Raw genomic sequence first — 25,046 nt, forward strand, 5'->3', positions numbered from 1 at the left:
GGTATGCAAATCAGTGCTTCTTAAATTATGTTAAAATGATCATTTGGCCTAGCACAATCATATCATAAAAATAGAGAAAATTTGCAAAGCCAGTTTGAATTCTATCCTGTTTTATTCTATGCACATGTGTTGGAACTCTTCAGATACACATTATATAAAGTTCAGCTTGTTTCATTTCTATGAAAATAACACACGATTCTGCCTTGTTGATATCTTTCAGCATTGATGGTACATGTAATACTTTTTCCCCCCCTTTCCACAGTGTTAAACCTAACCCTGATTGACCTACCCGGAATTACTAAAGTGCCCGTGGGAGATCAGCCTCCAGATATTGAGTACCAGATCAGAGAAATGATTATGCAGTTCATCACACGGGAGAACTGTCTGATTCTGGCTGTTACCCCAGCCAACACTGATCTTGCAAACTCAGATGCGTTGAAGCTAGCGAAAGAAGTTGATCCTCAAGGTGAGTATGTGGCCCATTAGATGAGAGGGAATTAGTTTCAAATGTCAAGAGTTTGGGTATATTTCAAGATAATACAAAATCTCATGACTTGATTTCAATATCAGTTAAGTTGTTATTTCATTGCTAAGTTGTGTCTGACTCTTTTGCAACCCCATGTACTGTAGCCTGCCAGGCTCATCTGTCCATGGCATTCTCCAGGCAGGAATACTGGAGAGGGTTGCAATTTCCTTCTCTCAGGATCTTCTTGACCCAGGGATTGAATCCACATCTCCTACTTTGCAGGAGAATTCTTTACCATCGCCTTAGGAAGACCTTTACATTAGCCATTATTAATCTTGTTAGCTCTTTTGTATTTAAGATGCTGAAAGAAGAATAACTGGGGAATATAGTCTAAACCTATACACCTGAGACTGGAGCTTGAAACAAAGCAGGTGGAAGTTCCAGGTGGCTAGATGGGGAACATGACTGGGACTCCTTCTTCAGCATTTGTGGCTTGGGAAAGCCAGAATATGGATTGGGGCTGTAATCTAGTTATAAAAGTGATACTAAAACCCCTGTCTCATAAGCCTTCTTGTCCTGAAGAGACAAGATCATGTTATCTGATTGGAACAGAGATAGCACTTCCATCAGTGGAGTCTAGAGAGTGCAGCACAGTCATATTCTTGAGAAGTCCACACTTACTTCAGCTGAAACTTCATCATTTCAGTTCAGTTCAGTCGCTCAGTCCTGTCTGACTCTTTGCGACCCGGTGAACTGCAGCACGCCAGGCCTCCCTGTCCATCACCAATGCCCGGAGTCCATCCAAACCCATGTCCATTGAGTCGATGATGCCATCCAACTGTCTCATCCTCTGTTGTCCCCTTCTCCTCCTGCCCTCAGTCTTTCCAGCATCAGGGGCTTTACAAATGAGTCAGCTCTTTGCATCAGGTGGCCAAAGTATTGGAGTTTCAGCTTCAACATCAGTCCTTCCAGTGAACACCCAGGACTGATCTCCTTTAGGATGGACTGGTTGGATCTCCTTTCAGTCCAAGGGACTCTCAAGAGTCTTCTCCAACACCACAGTTCAAAAGCATTAATTCTTCTGTGCTCAGCTTTCTTTATATTCCAACTCTCACATCCATATGTGACCACTGGAAAAACCATAGCCTTTACTAGATGGACCTTTATTGGCAAAGTAATGTGTCTGCTTTTTAATATGCTGTCTAGGTTGGTCATAACTTTCCTTCCAAGGAGCAAACGTCTTTTAATTTCATGACTACAGTCACCATCTGCAGTGGTTTTGGAGCTCAGGAAAATAAAGTCAACCACTGTTTCCACTGTTTCCCCATCTATTTGCCATGAAGTGATGGGACCAGATGCCTTGATCTTAGTTTTTTGAATGTTGAGCTTTAAGCCAACCTTTTCACTCTCCTCTTTCACTTTCATCAAGAGGCTCTTTAGTTCTTCTTCACTTTCTGCCATAAGGGTGGTGTCATCTGCGTATCTGAGTTTATTGATATTTCTCCTGGCAATCTTGATTCCAGCTTGTGCTTCTTCCAGCCCAGTGTTTCTCATGATGTACTCTGCATATAAGTTAAATAAGCAGGGTGACAATATACAGCCTTGACATACTCCTTTTCCTATTTGGAACCAGTCTGTTGTTCCATGTCCAGATCTGTTCCTTTCTGACCTACATACAGGTTTCTCAAGAGGCAGGTCAGGTGGTCTGGTATGCCCATCTCTTTCAGAATTTTCCACAGTTTATTGTGATTCACACAATCAGAGGCTTTGGCATAGTCAATAAAGCAGAAAGAGATGTTTTTCTGGAACTTTCTTGCTTTTTTGATGATCCAGGGCATGTTGGCAGTTTGATCTCTAGTTCCTCTGCCTTTTCTAAAATCAGCTTGAACATCTGGATGTTCACGGTCCACGTATTGCTGAAGCCTAGCTTGGAGTATTTTGAGCATTACTTTACTAGCATGTGCTGCTGCTGCTGCTAAGTCACTTCAGTCGTGTCCGACTCTGTGTGACCCCATAGACGGCAGCCTACCAGGCTCCCCCATCTGTGGGATTCTCCAGGCAAGAACACTGGAGTGGGTTGCCATTTCCTTCTCCAATGCATGAAAGTGAAAAGTGAAAGTGAAATGTCCAACTCTTTGCGACCCCATGGACTGCAGCCCACCAGGCTCCTCCATCAATGGGATTTTCCAGGCAAGAGGACTGGAGTGGGGTGCCATTGCCTTCTCTGTACTAGCATGTGAGATGAGTGCAATTGTGCGGTAGTTTGAGCATTCTTTGGCATTGCCTTTCTTTGGGATTGGAATGAAAACTGATCTTTTCCAGTCCTGTGGCCACTGCTGAGTTTTCCAAATTTGCTGACATATTGAGTGCAGCACTTTCACAGCATCATCTTTCAGGATTTGAAATAGCTCAACTGGAATTCCGTCACCTCCACTAGCTTTTTTCGTAGTGAAGCTTCATGGAGGAGTGCAAATGATATCCCCAGTCTGTCTGCCACAAATCTATATCCAGAAAGTTAAGTGAGGCCTCTCTTTCTGTTACAGACCTGGCTTATTTTACAAGCTTATTTTTATTAAATACTGCTTAAAAATTTCCATATGAATATTCATGAATTTATCCCAAATGAACTTCATTTCTTACAGCTCATTTTAGCTCCTGCTTTTAAAGATAGCCCATCTTTACCCCAGTTTTTTGCAGACAATTCACAGTATCTTTGCAGAGAAGAACCCTCAGGTTTGCATGGTTATTAGATCTCCACCAGAGACACACTTTTGTGTGCTGCTATCCTGAGGCTTTGGCTGGTCCTGGACATTACTGAAGCTCCAAAGGAAGAGGGTGAATTCTTGCCCCCATCAGTTCAGTTCAGTTCAGTCGCTCAGTCGTGTCCGACTCTTTGCGACCCCATGAACCGCAGCACACCAGGCCTCCCTATCCATCACTAACTGGAAAAACCATAGCCTTGATTAGACGAACCTTTGTTGACAAAGTAATGTCTCTGCTTTTTAATGTGCTGTTTAGGTTAGTCATAACTTTCCTTCCAAGGAGGAAGCGTCTTTTAATTTCATGGCCACAGTTACCATCTGCAGTGATTTTGGAGTCCAGAAAATTAATGTCAGCCACTGTTTCCTCATCTGTTTGCCATGAAGTGATGGGACCAGATACCATGATCTTAGTTTTCTGAATGTTGAGCTTTAAGCCAACTTTTTCACTCTCCTCTTTCACTTTTATCAAGAGGCTCTTTAGCTCTTCTTCACTTTCTGCCATAAGGGTGGTGTCATCTGCATATCTGAGGTAATTTTCATATTTGTAGTAAAATAATCAAAAGAGAAAAGAAGATGCTGTAGGACTCAATGCAACTTGAGTTTAGAATATGAGATATAGAGACATAGTATATTGGGGTTGACAAATATATTTATTTACCCTCTCTGTCTTCCCAATTTCATCCCACTGTGATTAGAGAACATACTTTGTGTCATTTTTATCCCTTTAAATTTATTCAGACTTATTTTATGACCTATATGGTCTACTCTGAAGAATGTTCCACGTGCATTTGAGAAGAATGTATTTTGTTCCTGCTGTTTAGTGTTCTCTTGATGTTTTCTAGGTCTATTGGTTTATAATGCCATTCAAATATTGTTTCCTTCTTGTTCCTCTGTCTTGTTCTTCTATTATTGAAAATGAGATTTTGAAGTCTCTCATTATTATTGATAAATTGTCTGTTTCTCCCTTCAAGTGTGTTGAATTTGCCTTATATATTTTAAGATTCTGTTGTTAGGTGTATTTGTACTTATTATATCTTTTTGATGGATTGACCTTTTGATCATTATATAATGTCCTATTTTTCCTCTAGTAACAATTTTGTCTTAAATTCTATTTTATTTGATTTTAGTGTAGCCACTTCAACTCCTTTGGTACCTGTTAGCCTGGTATAACTATTTCCATCCTCAATTTCAACCTATTTGTGTCTTTTAATATAAAATGTATATTTTGTAAATAGCATATAGTTGGATCAATTTTTAAAAAGCCTATTCAACCATATCTTCCTTTTGATTGGAGTGTTAGTCCATTTCCATGTAATTACTGATAGAATTTATGGCTGTTGTTTTACTATCTTATGTATGTATTATATATTTTTTGTTTTTATATTTCTTTATTATTGCCTTTTTTTGTTAAAAATGTGTTTTCTAAAGTACCATTTTAATTACTGTGTCATTTGTTTGAGTATTTTAAAGTTATTTTCTTAGTGATTGCTATGGGATTACAATTGACCTCTTAGTTTAGAACAATCTGGTTTAGAGCAACACCAGCTTAATTTCAATAGTATACAAAATTTTTGCTTCCATAGAGCTCCAGTCCATCCCTCTCCTTTGTGTTATTATTATTATGCAAATTATCTTTATACATCATGTGCCTATCAACACAGATATAATTATTGCTTTTGTAGTTTTCTTTTAAATCAGTTAGGGGGATAAAAGTTACAGACAAACACAAATACATTATTTTTTCTTTTACATTTATTTATGTACATTTGTCCCTTGATATCCATGGGGGACTCTTGATTACTTATAATACCTAATACAATGTGATTGCTATGTAAATAGTTACTGATGTGTGACAGATTCAAGTTTTGCTTTTGCCAGCTTTATGGAATTTTCTTTGAATATTTTTGATCCGTGATTTGTTGAATCCATGGGTATAGAAACAGTGAATATGGAGGGTCAACTGTAGTTACCTTTACCAATGTTCTTTATTTCTTTGTGTGGATTTTTTTTTAATTGATTGACTATTTATTTGAGTATTTCTTTAGGCTGCATTGTCTGGCTTGTGGAATCTTAGTTCCCTGACCAGGGATCTAACCTGTGCCCTCTAGTAAAAATGCAGACTCTTTGCTGGACTACCAGTATTCCTCCTTTGTGTGGATTTGTATTGCTGTCTAGTGTCTTCATTTCAGCCCGAAAGACTTCAGTTAGTATTTCTTGTAAGGTAAATTTGCTAGTGAGGGGTTCTTTTGGTTTTTATTTGTCTTGGAATCTCTTAATTTCTCTTTAATTTTTGAAGGAAAATTCTTAGTTCATGATCTTTATTTCACCACTTTGAGCATGCCATCTTACTGCCTTCTGACCTCTGTAGTTTTCTGATGAGACATCAGCTGTTCATCTCATTGAAGATCCTTTGAATTTCTTCTCTCTTGTTGCTTTAAAGATTTTCTTTTTGTCTTATGAATGTTTTATTATGATGTTTATATGTATGAATCTCTTTGCTTTTTTATCTTTCTGGGAGTTTGTTGAGCTATTTGAATGTGTAGTTTAGTTTTCATCAAATTTTGGACATTTTCAGCCACTATTTCTTTAATTATTCTTTCTTCCCATTTCTTTTCTTTCTGAAATTTCCATTAAATGTATGTTCACACACTTGACTTACTCCTTTATTTTCTTCTTTTTTCTATCTAATCCTTGGATGAGAGGAACAATGTCAACTGACTGGTCTGAAGTTTCTTTTTTCTGCTTTCTCAGATCTTCTGTTGAATATTTCTACAAAATGTTTTTATTCCTATTATTTTAATTTCCACCTCCAGACTTTATTTTTTAAAACTAATCTGTATATCTATATTGATATTTGGTGAAATATCATTCTCTTACTTTTTTAGTTATTTATATATGACTTCCTTTAGTTCTTCAAAAGTATTTTATTTTATTTTATTTTTTTTAAATTAATTTATTTTTATTTTATTTTATTTTTTTTTACATTTTTTTTATTATTATTATTTTTTTTTTCCAGTGGGTTTTGTCATACATTGATATGAATCAGCCATGGATTTACATGTATTCCCAATCCCGAAATACCTGTTTTAAAGTCTTTGTCTAGTAAGGTTGATGTCTGGACTTCCTCAGAGACAGTTTCTATTGAATATTTTCCTCTGTATGAGGCATACTTTCTTCATACATTTTATAATGTTTTGTTGAAAATGGAACATTTTAAGCAGTATAATGTGGCACCACTCAAAATCAGATTCCTCTCCTCCTCCAATGTTTGTTTTTGTTGTTGGTTGTTGTTGCTATTTGCTTAGTAATTTTCCTGAGCTAATTCTGTAAAGTCTATTTTTTGTTGTTTGTGGTCATTAAATTCTTTACTCAATTTTCTCATTGGTCAACTAATTATTGGACAGAAATTTTTTTAAATGCTCAGAGCCAGGAAGTCTCCCAGCATTTGCTGAAGAATTTGATGTGCCTTTTGGAATATGCCTTCAGTGTGCAGGCAGTTTACAGCTGTGCCTTAGTTTTCACTGTCTGCTTGTATAGACCCTTAAGGTTAGCTAGAGATGAGAGTTTAGGGCTTTCTGAGATCTTTCAGAGAATGTATATAACCCCAGGCATGGCCTGCTAGATTCTAGATTATACAAAATTCAAAGGCCTTTATGGCCATCTCGTTCCCCAAATTTTCCTTTAAAGTTTTTTGGTCATCATCTTTTTTTAATTTTGCCCCAACTGTTACTGCTGCCTGAGGCAGCTGTTACGTTAAACAATTGCCACTTATTGTTTTCCACATGCTTCCTGGGGGAAAAGGTTATTTGTACTGAGGAAACTCTGAGCCAGGTAAAATAAAGAAAAGCCCTATAAATGAGTATTTTAATTACTAGACAAGTTAAATGATTATAGTTTTCTGAAAGTGGTACTTCTGATGTATTCCAACCCCATTCTAGTCCTTCCAGTAGCTTTGGGATGCTAGTTATTTCACTATAATTGTGGGATTTTGGTCTTTAAGTTTACTGCAGAGCTAAGGAGAGGCGAATGGGAATAGGGAAAGTTGAAACATCACAAATCTTTCTGTTTTTCCTGAGAACCAGAGATTTTGCTGAATAAATGCCCCTCACTTCATTGTAAGCCTTTGATTAATTTTGAGATTTCTAAAAAACTTGACTTTGACAACTATTGCCTGTATTATTGTTGCTTTTATGAAGGAATGGTCTTTTCAGAGGTTCTATACCACCATTCCTTATTCTAGTCCAATATTCTTTATCCTAATCCTATGTAACTTTATAGGACATTATATGGAAATCAGGACATTTCCATATAAAAGACATTTGAGTTGAGATGATGAGGGTAATCTGATTGTGACATCTGTCACCCTGTTAGTCTTCAGGATTGATTTGGTTAGGTTAAAAGTCTGTTCTCATCACTTCATGTACACCTTTCCTGAAGTTTTGCCCTTAACTAAAGAGGATGACCCATTTAGATAATAGAGGATCATTCTTTGTTCAAGATATCTGAATTATAATCTTATCCACCAGGGTACATAATTATATAGTTTTCTGAGATATGGTCTATTTTAGACAGTAGCTACTTGGCACTGAATTAAGCCTATTTGACATAGGCTATTTTCACCTAAGCAGGATTTGGATATATTTGAATATATACTTGAGAAGGAAGTTTCTGTTGATAAGTTAATTATAAATTATTTGCATAGTGATCTTAAAAGTAAAATCTTTTTTCAAAATAAGTGTTACTAAAATGCTGAGATAGAGTTATACATGTTTTATATTAAAATAAGCTTCATGATAACTTATTCTCCCAGTATATGTGTAATGTCACAGATTTGTAGCTAGACAAAGGTTGAGCTTATCTTTTGAGTAATTTGTGAAAAATGAGGATTTTTAGTAAAACTTCAAGAGGAATGACTATGCTGTTTAAAAGGTCAAATTCCTAATCATCAGAATGATATCATGTTTTAATATATTTTTCCCAGTATAGTGGTCTTAAAATTTCAAAGTACTTTTACATACTTTGGTTTTAGTTTCACCAGAATATTTTGAAGTTGGTTATGGTGAGGTCCTATTTTGGGGTGAGGACATTTGTTCAGGTGGTGTGTGTGCATGCTGGCTAAGTTGCTTCAGTTGTGTCTGACTCTGTGACCCTGTGGCTTATAGCCTGTCAGATGTATGCAGTGTTGAATAACATATTTACAACCACACAGTACGTTTGTGATATCTCCTTCCTCCTCATCTAGTACTCTTTGCACTTCATCAAATCACTCTTCAATTAATTGCTTTATTAAATGATATAGTGAAAGAACACAGGGTTTTGAAACTAATCTGTGACTTCCTGGTTATATATTCTTGGGCAAGCTGTTTAACTTTTTTGAGCTTTATTACTTCAACTCTAAAGTGATATTAATAAACCTTACTTCAAAATGTTGCTGTGATAAATAAATAAAGTAAATTTGTCTGTAAAGATAACTCTTAGTCTAAATGGCTAGTCAGATGCTAGCAATTATTTTCCTTTTGAAAATAGTCACGGGACACTACTTTGTTAATAAATTTGTTTGTTTGTTTGTTTGCACTTTTTGTTTGCACTGCACAGCTTGTGGTATCTTAGTTCCCTGACCAGGGATGGAATCTGTACCCCTTCAATGAAAGCGTGGAGTATTAACTGCTGGATCACCAGGGATGTCCCTGTTCTTTTGTTTAGTGTACATCAGTTATAGTAATAATACATGTATAAAACAATCAGTAGTATTCTGTAATCCAAACTGTTGCCTACAGGAATGTGAATTAATGAGGCTTGATAACAGAATTGTGAAAGAATTATTTTGAGTATTTTAGTAATGCATCATAAAAGTTAAAATAATTTCAGATTCACCAGCGAATTAGTAGATTGACTTTAGGTGAAAGAAGACCTTAGCTAGGTTGAGTCTGGGGTTGGGTGGAAGGAGGAGCATCCTTAACCTGGCTTAATGTGTTTAAGGCATTGTGCCAACTGCTCCTCACACATACAGAGTAAAAGGGGCAGACTAGGATTCTTAACATGGGTTGCTATGATTCTCACCTTGGTGACTACTTTGCATTGATTTCTCTAAGAAATACTTCCTCCAGCTATTTAGAAGTTTTACTCAGGTGTCTTAAAAATTCAGTCACTGCCTTTGTTAGCTAATTCATTAATTTGTTTTTCAACAGACATTCATCAGGCATCTATTGAGCCCAGCAAAGTGCTTGTGTTCAGTAGTGTTAATTCTACATGCTGGACCATCCTACTGGATGCTAGACTAGGTAGATGTACAGTACATATTTCTGATTATTTTTGTGACTCTTCATTACTTAAAAAATAAGCTGTTTACATGGCATCTTCTCTTATTGTGGGATCATAAAAGCTCCCCCTGCCCCCCACCAAAAAAAAAAAAAAGTTTATAGAGGACCTGCTTTATGAAATGAATACTTCTACATTTTAGGGGATGTGATTTAGCCCTCAACATATATTATTAATTCAAGTGAAATGGTAGTGTAATAACACTATGTGTCACATATTATAACCACAAGTATCTGTCAGGTAGGTAGCATTGCCCAGTTTTATATAAGAGAAACTAAGCTTAGAGACTTATGCCACAATGTGGCAATTATACCAAAGAACAATTATACCAAAGGAGTTCTCGCATTGTTGTGAAAGTTCTAGGCCCACAACAGATTTCCCAACCTGGGTATCCAGCAAAGGAACTGAGAAACCCCAGGGAATTTGACTTTGAAGGTCAGTGGGATTTGATTACAGAACTTCCACAGAACGGGGAAACAGAAACTCTTGGAGGACACAAATAAAACCTTGTGAGCACTAGGACCTAGGAGAAAGGAGCAGTGACACCACAAGAGAGTGAGCCAGACTTGCCTGTGAGTGTCCTGGAGTCTCCATCAGAGGCATGGGTTGACAGTGGCCTGCTGAGGGGTCAGGGGCACTGACTACAACAGTCCTGGGAGCCGTGGTGTGCTGGTACAAGGCCTTTTGAAGGAGGTCGCCATTACCCCTACCATAGCTTGGCCTCAGGCCAAACTACAGGGAGGGAACACAGCCCCACATATTAGCATAAAATTGGATTAAAGATTTACTTTAATGGCCTTGCTCACCAGAATAAGGCCCAGGATTCCCCACAGCCAGCCCCGTCAGATCAGGAAGCTTGTACGCTTATCCTCATCCATCATAGAAGAGTCAAAGTAAATACCACAGTCACAGAAAACTAACCAAACTGATCACATGGATCACAGCCTTGTCTAACTCAGTGAAACTAGGAGCCATGCTGTGTAGGGCCACCCAAGACTAATGGTTCATGGTGGAGAGTTCTGACAAAATGTGGTCCACTGGAGAAGGGAATGGCAATCCACTTCAGTATTCTTGCCTCGAGAACCCCATGAACAATATGAAAAGGCAAAGAGAAATGACACTGAAAGATGAACACCCCAGGTTGGTAGTTGTCCAATATGCACTAGAGAAGAGTGGAGAAATAGCTCCAGAAGAAATGAAGAAGCTGAGCCAAAGCGGAAACAACGCCCAGTTGTGGATGTGTCTGGTGGCAAAAGTAAAGTCTGATGCAGTAAAGAACAATATTGCATAGGAACCTGGAATGTTAGGTTCATGAATCAAGGCAAATTAAAAGTGGTCAAACAGGAACGAGATGGCAAGAGTGAACATTGACATTTTAGGAATCAGCGAACTAATAAAATTGACAGGAATGGGTGAATTTAATTCAGGAGACCATTATATCTACTACTGTGGGAAAGAATCCCTTAGAAGAAATGGAGTAGCCCTCACAGTCAACAAAAGACTCCAAAATGCAGTACTTGGGTGCAGTCTCAAAAATGACAGAATTATCTCAGTTTGTTTCCAAGGCAAATCATTCAGTATCACAGTAATCCAAGTCTATGCGTAAACCACTTATGCCAAAGAACTGAAGTTGAATGGTTCTGTGAAGACCTACAAGACCTTCTAGAACTAACACCAAAAAAGATATCCTTTTCATCATAGGGGTTGGAATGCAAAAGTAAGAAGTCAAGAGACACCTGGAGTAACAGGCAAATTTGGCCTTGGAGTACAAAATGAAGCAGGGCAAGAGAACACACTGGTCATAGCAAACACCTTCCAACAACACAAGAGACAACTCTACACATGGACATCACCATATAAATCAGATTGATTATATTCTTTGCAGCTGAAGATGGAGAAGCTCTACATGGCTAGCAAAAACAAGATTGGGAGCTAACTGTGGCTCAGATCATGAAATCCTTATTGCAAAATTCAGGCTTAAATTGAATGAAGTAGGGAAAACCACTAGACCATTCAGGTATGACATAAGTCAAATCCCTTATGATTATACAGTTTAGAGGTGACACATAGATTCAAGGGATTAGATCTGATAGACATAGTGCCTGAAGAACTATGGATGGAGGTTTGTAATATTGTACAGGAGACAGTGATCAAAATGATCCCCAAGAAATAGAAATACAAAAAGGCAAAATGGTTAACTGAGGAGGCCTTAAAAATAGCTGAGAAAAGAAGAGAAGCAAAAGGCAAAGGAGAAGAGGAAAGACATACCCATCTGAATTCAGACTTCCAAAGAATAGCAAGGAGAGAGAAAAAAGCCTTCCTACATGATCAATGCAGAGAAATAGAAGAAAACAATAGATGAAAAAGACAATAGTCTCTTCAAGAAAATTAGAGATACCAAGGGAACATTTCATACAAAGATGGTGCAGTAAGGACAGAAATGGTATGGACCTAACAGAAACAGAAGATATTAAGAAAAGGTGGCAGTAATACACAGAAGAACTATACAAAAAAGATCTTCATGACCCAGATAACCATGATGGTGTGATTACTCACCTTGAGCCAGACATGCTGCAGTGCAGTCAAGTGGGCCTTAGGAAGCATCACTACAAACAAAGCTAGTGAAGGTGATGGATTCCAGCTGAGCTATTTCAGATCCTAAAAGATGATGCTGTGAAAGTACTGCACTCAATGCCAGCAAATTTGGAAAACTCAGCAGTGGTCACAGGACTGGAAAAAGTCAGTTTTCACTGGAATCCCAAAGAAAGGTAATGCCAAAGAATGCTCAAACTATTGCACAATTGCACTCATTTCACATGCTAGCAAGGTAATGAGAGTGTTAATAGCCTTGGTACGGAGGTCAGAGGCCCCCATACTGCAGAAGGAAATAAAACTGCAAGTGGCTGATGTTTTTATTATTTTCTCCTCTTATCCTGTATTGCATGATGACACCTGGTTCCACCTTAACTTTATCTCAAACCTTGTGCTAACCAATGCATTTTTCTCATGGAAATGTCTTTTTAAAGCTATGTTGAACTATGCATTTGTATGGAAATCTGCTTTTCTTAAAGATTCATGTCAATTTTTTTATGGCCTGCGATGACTCACCTTGTGCCAATGTTATCTTAAAATGCATGTTGTGGGTGAGGGGCCTGGTGCAAATCTCTCAGTTTTGAGGCATTTCCCTTCTCTTAATTAGCAGTTTGCTAGTAGGTATATCGGAGAAGGCAATGGCACCCCACTCCAGTACTCTTGCCTAGAAAATCCCATGGACAGAGGAGCCTGGTAGGCTGCAGTCCATGGGGTCGCGAAGAGTTGGACATGACTGAGCGACTTCACTTTCACTTTTCACTTCTATGCATTGGAGAAGGAAATGGCAACCCACTCCAGTGTTCTTGCCTGGAAAATCCCAGGGATGGGGTCGCATAGAGTCGGACATGACTGAAGTGACTTAGCAGTAGCAATAGGTATATAACTTCTTGCTAAAAACTAACAAGGAGGTATTCTTTCTGTCCCCTTCTGATGTCTGTGTCAGAAGGTTTCTCTCTCTTTTATACTTTAATAAAACTTTATTACACAAAAAGCTCTGAGCGATCAAGCCTTGTCACTGGCCCTGGAACAAATTCCTCTCCTCCCGAGGCCACAAATCCTGGCGTCATTCACGGATGGTAGCAACAGCCTTTCAGTAATGCTCAAAATCCTCCAAGCTAGACTTAAAAGTATGTGAACCAAGAACTTCCAGATGTACAAGCTGGATTTAGAAAAGGCAGAGGAACCAGAGATTAAATTGCCAATATCTGTTGAATCAGAAAAAGCATGAGAATTCCAGAAAAATATCTACTTCTGCTTCATTGACTATGCTAAAGCCTTTGACTGTGTGGATCACAATAAACTATGAAAATTCTTAAAGAGATGGAAATGCCAGACCATCTTACCTGCCTCCTGAGGAACCTATATGTGGGTCTAGGAATAACAGTCAGAAGCGGACATGGAACAACAACTGGTTCAAAATTGGGAAAGGAGTAAGTCAAGGCTATATATTGTCACCCAGCTTATTTAACTTATATGCAGAGTACATCATGAGAATTGCTGGGCTGGATGAATCACAAGCTGGAATCAAGATTGCCAGGAGAAATATCAATAACCTCAGATGTGCCGATGAAACCACCCTTTGGCAGAAAGTGAAAAGGAATTAAAGAGCCTCTTGATGATGGTGAAAGAGGAAAGTGAAAAAGCTGGCTTAAACCTCAAAATTAAAAAACGAAGACATGGCATCTGGTCCCATCACTTCATGGCAAATAGATGGGGAACAATGGAAACAGTGACAGACTTTATTTCCTTGGGCTGCAAAATCACTGTGGATGGTGACTGCAGCCACGGAATTAAAAGATGCTTCTCTTTGAAAGTAAAGCTATGACTAACCTAGACAGCATATTAAAAAGCAGAGACATTACTTTGCTAACAAAGGTCCATCTAGTCTAAGCTATGTTTTTTCCAGTAGTCATGTATGAATGTGAGAGTTGGACCATAAAGAATGCTGAGCGCTGAAGAATTGATGCTTATGAACTGTGGTGTTGGAGAAGACTATTGAGAATCCCCTGGGGTACAAGGAGATCAAACTAGTCAATTGTAAAGTAAGTAAATCAACCCTGAATATTTATTGGAAGGACTGATGCTGAAACTCCAGTACTTTGGCCACTGATGTGAAGAGCATCAGAAAAGATCCTGATGCTGGGAAAGATTGAAAGCAGAAGGAGAAGGGGATGACAGAGGGTCAGATGTTTGGATGTCATCACTGACTGGATGAACATGAGTTTGACCAAGCTCCGGGTGATAATGAAGGACAGGAAAGCCTGGCGTGCTGCAGTCCCTGGGGTCGCAATGAGTTGAACCTGACTGAGTGACTGAAAGACGAAGCTTCGAGAAGCTATGGAACTTGCTCATGGTTATAATAGCTGGTGAGTAGCAGAACATGATGTGAGCCTACCTATCTCTGATACCAGTAGGTGTAATTTGCCATTGTATCATTTATCTTTCTCACATCAACAGTATTATAAATACTGGAGAAAAAATTGGTTTGGAAGCATTCATGTTAACATTTGCATCTGAATGCTTCATTATTTTCCCAAAGCATTTGGTGAATATTATCTTCAACTGGTTTAATGTGATTTACTTTTTCTAACAGTTTTCAATATGGCTACATTGCCTTAACTAATTTTAAAATATTGTTGTAGTTGCTTGTTTATTTTTTTAACAAGTAGTTAATGAGCAACTCCTATATGCCATACATCAATTTGGACATCATGAATACGTAACAAACCAATGTTGGCCTTATGAAATTCACATCCAAACAGGGGAAACAGACCAACTATCCACTTGTCATAGGTGATATGAAGAAAAATAAAATAGGAGAAAGGAAGAGAAAGATACTGGGGATGCTATTTTAGTAAATGGTTCATGGAAGCAGCACATAAGCAGAGGACTGCTCAATGAGGGAACAAGCCCTGTGAATATCTGTAGGTGGTGCATTCCAGGTAGAGGGGACTGCAGGCACAAAGGACTGCAATACAACTGGCTTGACATGTTAAGGTACAGCAAGAAGGCCATCAAGGATGGAGCTCAGAGGAAGAAACGTACTCTCTGCAGTCAGAGGGGTAGGTGGGCCCAGATCATGTAGGGTCTTCTAGGCCATGGCAGAGACTTTGTATTTTGTTCAAAGTGTGATGAGCAGCTGCTGGAGGGTTTTGAGTGTAGAGACAATATCTGATTTATGTTTTCATAAGTCAGTCTGGCTGCTGTGAGAAGAAGTGACTAGAAGAGAGGCACAAGTATTAACAAGGGCATCAGTTGCATTACTCTTGCAAAGAGATCCAGTGGAGAGAGGGATGATGTGGCTTAGAATAAGAGAATAATGGTACAGAGGGAAGAAGCTGTCAGATTCAAGATATATTTTGAAAGCAGAGCTGATGGTTTACTGATGACTTGCTGTGAGTAAAAGAAAGGAGTCCAAGTTGACTCCAAGGGTTTCAATGGTAATGCCATTTACTAAGATTGGGAATATTAGGAGAGAAACATGTTTTGGGGAATCAAGTGTTCCCTTTTGGACATATAAAATTTGAGATGTTTATTAGTTGCCTAAGTAGTGATGTTAGAGACTAGAATTCAAGGGAGAGTTTCAAGCTAAAGTTACGAATCTGGGAGATATTAGCCTCAAGACAGTGTAGTGAGTCAGATTATATCCCCCCTAAAGATATGTCTAAGATCTAACCCCTGATACCTGTGAATGTGTCCCTATTTGGAAATAGAGTCTTGATGTAATTAAGAATCTTGAGGTATATATTCCTGGATTTACAATGCTTCCAAAATCCAATGACTAGTGTCTTTGTAGGGGAAGACAAAGGGAGATTTGAGAGAGACACAAAGAAGGCCATGTAAAGATGGAGATAGAGATTGTAGCTATACAGCCATAGCCAAGGAACTCCAGGAGCCTGTAGAGTTTGGAAAGGCAAGGAAGGGTCCTCCTCTAGAGCCTTTGAGGGAATGATTTGAGAGAATGATTTGAGGGAATGTACTGACACCTAATTTCAGACTTCTGGGCTCCAGGATTATGAGAAAATAAATTCCTATTGTTTTAAGCCACCAGTTTGTGGTAATTTGTTGTTACATCCCTAGGAACCAATTCAGATAGTGTCTAATTTCTTGAGACTAATTGAGTTGAGATCACATACATAAATGTTGATTAAGAAGGAAACAAGGCCATGGAAGTTACATTGGGGCTTCATGGTATTTTAGTAGTGGTGAAGGGGAAGAGAAAAAGCAAAGGTGACTGAGAAGAATCTTGGGTGGAAACCCAAGTGAGTATTGTATTCCAGAAGCCATGCGTAAAGAGGGTTTCAGGAAAGATACTGTGATTGGCTGTGTCAAATGCTACTGGGAGATCAAGAGGGTGATTTGGTACATCAAGGCCAATTCTACTGCTCATTGTAATGAAGCCCAGTAACACCATAAGAAATGAAACACAGGATTTGGTAGCTATGGGGTATTAGGATTTCCCTTACATTGTAGTGAAGTGGTGCACTCAACCTAATGGCATAAAAGGCAGTGCATTCATATTTCTTTGCCCCTCTTACTTGGCAGTTTCCCCAGTCCTCACAGCTTGTGTTCAGCTTCAAACTTACAGTACTCCTATGTGAGGAACCAGGGGAGGAAGATTCAGTAGTAGACAGAAAATAGTCCTGAACTGTCTTTAAGTCATCATTACTTTCAATTTTTATATCTAAACCAGACTTTTATGTTCTCATCTAATGGTGATGAGGGTAGAGAATTGACTACTGGATTTGGCACATGAAAGCCATTGCAGAACTTGGTAAGAAAGGTTTGGTAGGAAAGTGTTCAGTTCAGTTCAGTTGCTCAGTTGTGTCCGACTCTTTGCGACCCAATGGAGCACAGCATGCCAAGCCTCCCTGTCCATCACCACCCCCCAGAGTTTACTCAAACTCATCTCCATTGAGTCGGTGATACCATTCAACCATCTCATCCTCTGTCGTCCCCTTCTCCTCCTGCCTTCAATCTTTCCCAGCATCAGGGTCTTTTCAAATGAGTCAGTTCTTCTCATCAGGTGGCCAAAGTATTGGAGTTTCAGCTTCAACATCAGTCCTTCCAATGAACACTTAGGGCTGATTTTTTTTTTTTTTCATTTATTTTTATTATTTGGAGGCTAATTACTTTACAATATTGTAGTGGTTTTTGCCATACTTCCACATGAATCAGCCATGGATTTACTTGTGTTCCCCATCCTGTACCCTCCTCCCACCTCCCTCCCCATCCCATCCCTCTGGGTCATCCCAGTGCACCAGCCCTGAGCACTTGTTTCATGCATCCAACCTGGACTGGTGATCTGTTTCACACTTGATAATATGGCATGATCTGAGAGAATAGCACTGATCTCCTTTTGGATGGACTGGTTGGATCTCCTTGTAGTCCAAGGGACTCTCAAGAGTCTTCAACACCACAGTTCAAAAGCATCAATTCTTTGGCGCTCAGCTTTCTTTATAGTCCAACACTTACATCCATACATGACTACTGGAAAAACCATAGCCTTGACTAGATGGACTTTTGTTGACAAAGTAATGTCTATGCTTTTTAATATGCTATCTAGGTTGGTCATAACTTTCCTTCCAAGGAGTAAGCGTCTTTTAATTTCATGGCTGTAGTTACAATCTGCAGTGATTTTGGAGCCCCCAAAATTAAAGTCAGCCACTGTTTTCCCATTTATTTGCCATGAAGTGATGGGACTGAATGCCATGATCTTAGTTTTCTGAATGTGGGGCTTTTAGCCAGCTTTTTCACTCTCCACTTTCACTTTCATCAAGAGGCTCTTTAGTTCTTCTTCACTTTCTGCCATAAGGGTGATGTCATCTACATATCTGAGGTTATTGATATTTCTCCCTGCAATCTTGATTCCAGCTTGTGCTTCATCCAGCCCAGCATTTCTCGTGATGTACTCTGCATATAAGCTAAATAAGCAGGGTGACAACATACAGCCTTGACATACTCCTTTTCCTATTTGGAACCAGTCTGTTGCTCCATGTCCAGTTCTAACTGTTGCTTCCTGACCTGCATACAGATTTCTCAGGAGGCAGGTCAGGTGGTCTGGTACTCCCATCTCTTGAACAATTTTCCACAGTTTGTTGTGATCCACACAGTCAAAGGCTTTGGCATAGTCAGTAAAGCAAAAATAGAAAGTGTAGAAGGTTCCAAAGCAACTTGGATGTGGAGACAGAATACAGACAGCTTTTCCAAGGTTCATTGTAGACAGAGAAAAATGGGGCATTAGTCGTTTAAAATCAGAGAATGTTTTTGAAAGATGAGCAGTATTAATAGCATGTTTGTGTGTTGATGAGAACTGGCGACCAGAAAAGAGATAAAATTGGTAAATAAGAATAGAAATAGAATAAATGTAGGAGAAACAGGATAAAGACAGTGTAAATATATGAGAAAAATCCCAAGGGAGTGGAAATGTTTTATGGGCACCCGTGGGAGTTCTTGCCAAAGATAGAAGAGAATTAAATTGTTCCCAATTTTAAGAATAGGAAAGGCAGATGATATGGATACAGATGACAATAGCTGGTTAGATTGATTGGTGGAGAGATAGCTTTTAACATATTGAGTTTATTTATGGTAATGTAATACCCACCTCTCCTGATAGGTTCTAAGGGTCACAAAATGAAGACACTATGTTTACGCCACTGTTCAACACGACCTGAGGTGACAGTAACATCTGTGTGTTTTATAGATACTGCTATACCCTCATTAAGCAGTTCATCATAAAGAGGCACTCAATATTTTCTGTATAAAAAGCAGAAGAGTCAGTGCCAACAATGATACTGATTTATTACTTGAACATGAGATCATTACCCATGAAGACTCTCACTGTGCCTTTTAACTTCTGGGCACAGCGGTATTTAAGCATTACCCATCAAGCTTGTCATCTGCAATAGAGGGCTGTTCAGAGGCCTTACGAGGGAGACAAATGTGTCTGGAAATTTTTTTATGGTGATTTATTTCACAGCAAACGAATTTCATTTCTAGCATGACCAGAAGTCTTCCTGGAGGATGAAAAACACTTCTAAGAGGAGTGTTAGATTTCTGGATGGGAAAGAGGGCACCATTTTCTCTTGAGATGAAATTTGTGAATTGGTCAGCATTTACCAGGAAGCTGGAGGCAGACTTCTTTATTTGTCCAGCCTACTTCCTCAAGGTTTTGCCTTTCCAAAAGTCTTCGTAATCAGTCTGGAAAAAGTTAGTTAATAGGTGATGTAAACTGATGCTCATTAACCTTGGGCAACACTTAGCAATTGCTGACACAGTTTACTTTTCTATCTGGTTATGGAGGTGCTGCTAAGTCAAACAGAAGCTTCAAGCATCCAGGCATTAAGTCAGCATTCAGAATATGATGAATATGGTTATAAAATGCACATATAAGAGCAATTCATAGAAGAAACCTATTTTCTAGACAGTGTCTCTTTCCCTGAGTCTATTCTTTTTGCCTCATTCGAAGAGTTGACTCATTGGAAAAGATGCTGGAAAGACTGAGGGCAGGAGGAGAAGGGGATGACAGAGGATGAGATGGCTGGATGGCATCACCGACTCGATGGGCATGAGTTTGAGTAAACTCCGGGAGTTGGTGATGGACAGGGAGGCCTGGCGTGCTGTGATTCATGGGGTCGCAAAGAATTGGACATGACTGAGCGACTGAACTGAACTGAACTGAAGGAGACAAAATTCTGTATGCAGAAAACTATAAGACCCTGATGGAGAAATATATCATGTACTTGGATTGGAGGAATCAATATTATGAAAATGACTATAACACCCAATGCAATCTACAGATTCAGTGCAATCCCTAGCAAATTACCAATAGCATTTTTTCACATAACTGGAACAAAAAATTTTAATTTGTGTGGAAACGCAAAAGATCCTGAATAGCCAAAGCAACCTTGAGAAAGAAAAATGAAGTTGGAGGAAACAATCTTCCTGACTTCACACTGTGCTACAAGGCTATGGTAATCAAGACAGTATAGCAGTGGCACAAAAACAGAAATATAAATCAATGCAACAAGACAGAAAGCCCATAGATAAACCCATAAATCTATGGGCACCTTATCTTTGACAAAGGAGGCAAGAATATACAATGAAGAAAAGACAACCTTTTCAGTAAGTGGTGCTGGGAAAACTGGACAGCTATGTGTAAAAGATTGAAATTAAAACACTTCCTAACACCATACACAAAAATAAACTCAAAATAGATTAAAGACCTAAATGTAAGGCTAGAAACTATAAAACCTTTAGAGAAAAACATAGGCAGTGCACTCTGACATAAATCACAGCAAGATCTTCTTTGTCCCACTTCCTAGAGTAATGGAAATAAAAAAAGTAAATGAGGCCTAATTAAACATAAAAGATTTGTACAACAACGGAAACTATAAACCAGATGCAAACCCTCAGAATGGGAGAAAATAATTGTAAATGAAGCAACTGACAAAGGATTAATCTCCAAAATATATAAGCAGCTCATGAAACTCAGTATCAAAGAAACAAACAACAAATCAAAAAATGCTTGGAAGACCTAAACAGCTATTTCTTCAAAGAAGACATACAAATGATCAACAAACACATGGAAGATGCTCAACATTGCTCATTATTAGAGAAATGCAAATCAAAACTACAATGAGGTATCACTTCACACTGATCAGAATGGCCATGATCAAAAAACTACAAACAATAAGTGCTCAAGAGCATATGGAGAAAAGGGAACCTTCTTGCATTGTTAATAGGAACGTAAATTGATGCAGCCACTGTGGAACCAGTATGGAGATTGCTTTAAAATCTAGCAATAAAGCTACCATATGACCTAGCTATCCCACTACTGGGCATATACCCTTCGAAAACCATAATTCAAAGAGACACATACCTCAATGTTTATTGTAGCACTCTTTGCAATAATTAGGACATGGAAGCAACCTAAATGTCAATTGACAAATGATTGGATAAAGAAGTTGTGGTACGTATATACAGTGGAATATTACTCAGCCATAAAAATGAATGAATTTGAGTCAATTGAACTGATGTGGATGAACCTACAGCCTGTTATACAAATGAAGTAAGTCAGAGAAAAATATTGTATATTAACACATATATATGCAATCTAGAAAAATGGTACTGATGAATCTATGTGCAGGGCAGGAATAGAGATACATACATACTAAATGGACTTGTGGACACAGCAGGGGAAGGAGAGGGTAGAGCGATTTGAGAAAATAGCACTGACATGTAACACTACCATGAGTAAATAGATAACTAGTGGGAAGTTGCTGAATAACACAGGGGACCCAGCCCTGTGATAACCTAGAGGTGTAGAATGGTGGGTGAGGGAGGCTCAAGATGGAGGGGATATTTGAGTACTTATGGCTGATTCATGTTGTTGTACAACAGTTACCAACACAATGTTGTGAAACAATTATCCTCTAATTAAAGATAAAAATTCATCTTATAGGCTTTAAAAAGTTTTGTTTTGTTTTGTTTTACAAAAAATGTACTTCTTGATATGCTATTTTTGTTGGGAAAAATAACATGCAACAAAAGCATGTTATTATTTTGATTGTGAAATCAATCATGAAATTGACTTGATTCTGAAAAATTGGCTTGATTATGAAATTCATCATGAAAAATAGGAAGAATAGATTGAGAACTTGAATATGGATATAAATATATAGATAGATAAATAGAATTTTAATTCTTTTAGAAAACTTGAATAAAGGAGAAAAATGTGAAGGCACTGGCAACAATGAATGTTCTATTAAAATGGAACTTGTTTTTGTCATCCAAATTTTATCAATGTGAAAGTTCACTAGATGTGTATTACTAAAACTGGCAGATTCATTTCTTTGCCACTGGGGGTCACTGTAAAGACGTTGCTTGAACAAGTCTAAAATTTCCCTTTGTGGCATTTGAATGTAGAAATTTGAATGTGGAAAAGAAGTACTGTTTATTAGAAAGACTAAAAATTATATAAGGAAGGAAATATTGTTCTCTTCATTTCATTGCATATTACAGATATGAATCTTAGGAATTTTCTTTATATTGATATATGGATGTGTTGCTTTGCTATTCAAAGTGGAACTATTTAATTAAAGTGACTTTAACATTATAGAAATATTGTATTTTCATGTGGTCCTAGTTTTAAAATTCAAAGAAAATTAAAACAACAATTTCCTATGCAGTTTTATTCCTGAACTGTGATATGACCATAAGCTTCTAACATTCTTATTAACATAGGTGTTCTTTTAAAAGTTGCTATGGAAGCATATCCTATAAGCCATCTCCAGAGTATCTGTCCAAACCAGACCTATATATTTATCTTGTTGACAGTAAAAATAAAAATATGACCATTAAAACAAACCAAAACTCTTCTTTATTTCTCTAAGACTCTCATTCTTCCTGGCTTTCAGGATCTGTTTCTCCCCCCTTCCTCCATCTCTGTCTTCCTCTCCTTTTTCTTTTCTCTGTTCTTCCTCTCCAACATTTCTTGAGTGATTGTTGTAATCCTTGAGTAGAAGGAGAATTATTTCTTCCACTGAGACAAGAGTAAAGTAAAAGCTTTAGTACATGCAGATAGAGGTTCATTTGTATGTATCTGGAGAGGTGCATTTGAAGATTTTATTGCTTACGGGCATAGTTTTTTTTTTTTTTCTTAAGTAAGAAACAAGACTGTAGGCTGAGAAGGAACTGGGAGTCAGGATGAGGGTAGAGGGATGGTAAGGAGGATAGGAGAGAAGGAAGTTGTGTAAGATGTTTGAGGAGAAGGATATTTTGGATAACTGCTGTGGGGAAAGAGAAAAGGAGAAAGTGGACAACATTAAAGGACTCCATTGAGGACAGATCCCATCTGCACCAAGCTTCAGGATAGCATGACTCCCGGAAACAGTCAGCAGTTAGGGATTTTGAGAGGTAAGTACTTGGATTGTTTTTGAGTCAGAATTATGCAGAATCTATCGGGTGGAAGACAAGAGTTGAGGATATTGGAAAAATAATAGTGGGAAAGATGACCTGTAAAATCTTTGGAAGAAGGGAAGAAAGTGAAGCCAAAAGGACCTGTAAATTTTGGGGAGAATGAGATGGTTCAAGGATGAGGTTGGGTAAGACTGAAGAATCTTAATGCATTATTCATAGTAGGTGAGTAGAGGAATTGGAAGAATAAGAGTTTGTGATTATAAACGGGAATATTAGAGTTTGTAATTTACAGTTGGAGCAAGTCTAGATAAAATATGTCCAGGATGTTGTCATAGAAAGAAATTGGTCAAATGACATAGGTGAAAGTCATTGAATATAAGAGCTGAGGAAACTAAATACATGAAGAGAAATGGGTGCATCATCTTCACATACATTGGTATTGCCTGGATAGTGATGGAATCTAAGGGTGATGAAGACCATGATGCTAAAACCTACAGTAAAGTGTGTGTGTCTGAGTATTGGAGATGGGTGTCTGGGCATTTGGTAAATGACAGCAACAAGGAAGAAAGGAAGGTGCTATAACCAGATGACGGAAGGCTTCAAAGCAGTGTTTTATGTGAAGGTAGAAGTTGAATGTAGATTTTGGTTTGAAGCAGAACTGAGGAATAAGGAAACTTCATTAACTTTCATTCTCTTTTCTTCCACTTGAGGGACATGAAGGAAAGAACTAGATTTAAATGAAGGCACAGAGGTGAGAGCTATTGTTTAGACCAGAGAATGAGTGTATTGGAGTAATATGGTAATAATAAAGACAGTTCCAGATGGCACAGTGAAAAGGATTGGCAGAAAGGCAGCAAGGGGAGGAAGTAGGCAGCATGCTGAAAGTGCAGCTGTTTTTCTGAAATAACTAAGAAGCATTCTTGAGAAATATTGCCTTAATAAATTACATTAACAAGGGCATAAGAGATATAAAAATTACATTTTAAAGCAGTACAGCCTAATGGTTAATAGCACAAACTCTGGAGCCATACTGCCTGGGCTTGAATACTGGCTCCACCACTTAATAGCAGTGATCTTGGGCAAATTTCTTAATCCTTACATACTTCAGTTTCCTCATCTGTAAAATGGGTGTAATTTACCTTCTTTATTAGATTGTTATGAAATTAAATGAGTTAATATCTATATAATATTGAGGAAAGCGTTTGGTGCTTAATAAGCCCTATAAAAGTACTGCTGCTGCTGCTAAGTCACTTCAGTCGTGTCTGACTCTGTGCAACCCCATAGATGGCAGCCCACCAGGCTCCCCCATCCCTGGGATTCTCCAGGCAAGAACACTGGAGTGGGTTGCCATTTCCTTCTCCAATGCATGAAAATGAAAAGTGAAAGTGAAGTCACTCAGTCGTGTCCGACTCTTCACGACCCCATGGACTGCAGCCTACCAGGCTCCTCCATCCATGGGATTTTCCAGGCAAGAGTACTGGAGTGGGTTGCCATTGCCTTCTCCATATAAAATATGACATAAAATTAATATGCTTCATTGGTTAAAAAGTAGGTTTGTGGCTGTTGAGTTTCAGACTAGCAGTTATTTTTCCTTCAGGAATTTCTGTGATAAAAGCCAATAGTTGTTGGATTTTCAGGAAGTTTATAGCTATAAAACTGAAGTCTCACTCAGTGAAGTTAACCATTGCTTTCCGCTTCCTTCTTGCTAGTTTCTTCTTAGGGTTACCAACATTATCACTTGTCTAAGCCTCCTTACACATTCATGATGTACACCCATAATGATGTACAAAGCCAGAGCCAATTGGATTACCTGTACAGTGGTGTGCATGGGATGTGTGTGTGTGTGTGTGTGTGTGTGTGTGTTTATGTGAAACAGTTTCTGGCAATGGTGCCTGTAGTGAACTATATAATGCAAATCATATTCCCTATTTAGTAGATCCCAATGGAGCTGATGGACTTAATAGAAACTTTTGCTGTTGGAGAAATTC

The 25,046-nt window shown here is 38.3% G+C and overlaps 1 protein-coding gene across 7 annotated transcripts in view; it reads left to right on the top strand.

The window, feature by feature from the left end:
• The window catches only part of DNM3 (dynamin 3), a 635,765-nt gene that overhangs the window by 177,052 nt on the left and 433,667 nt on the right, over positions 1–25,046 (top strand). For all 7 annotated transcript variants that reach the window (XM_061160332.1, XM_061160330.1, XM_061160334.1 and 4 more), the window contains exon 4: positions 263–466. In XM_061160332.1, coding sequence (XP_061016315.1) covers positions 263–466 — 204 coding nt within the window. The remainder of the gene's footprint in view (positions 1–262; positions 467–25,046) is intronic.

Source organism: Dama dama, chromosome 14 (genome assembly GCF_033118175.1).
Source record: "Dama dama isolate Ldn47 chromosome 14, ASM3311817v1, whole genome shotgun sequence".
In the NCBI taxonomy this organism is placed as follows: Eukaryota; Metazoa; Chordata; class Mammalia; order Artiodactyla; family Cervidae; genus Dama; species Dama dama.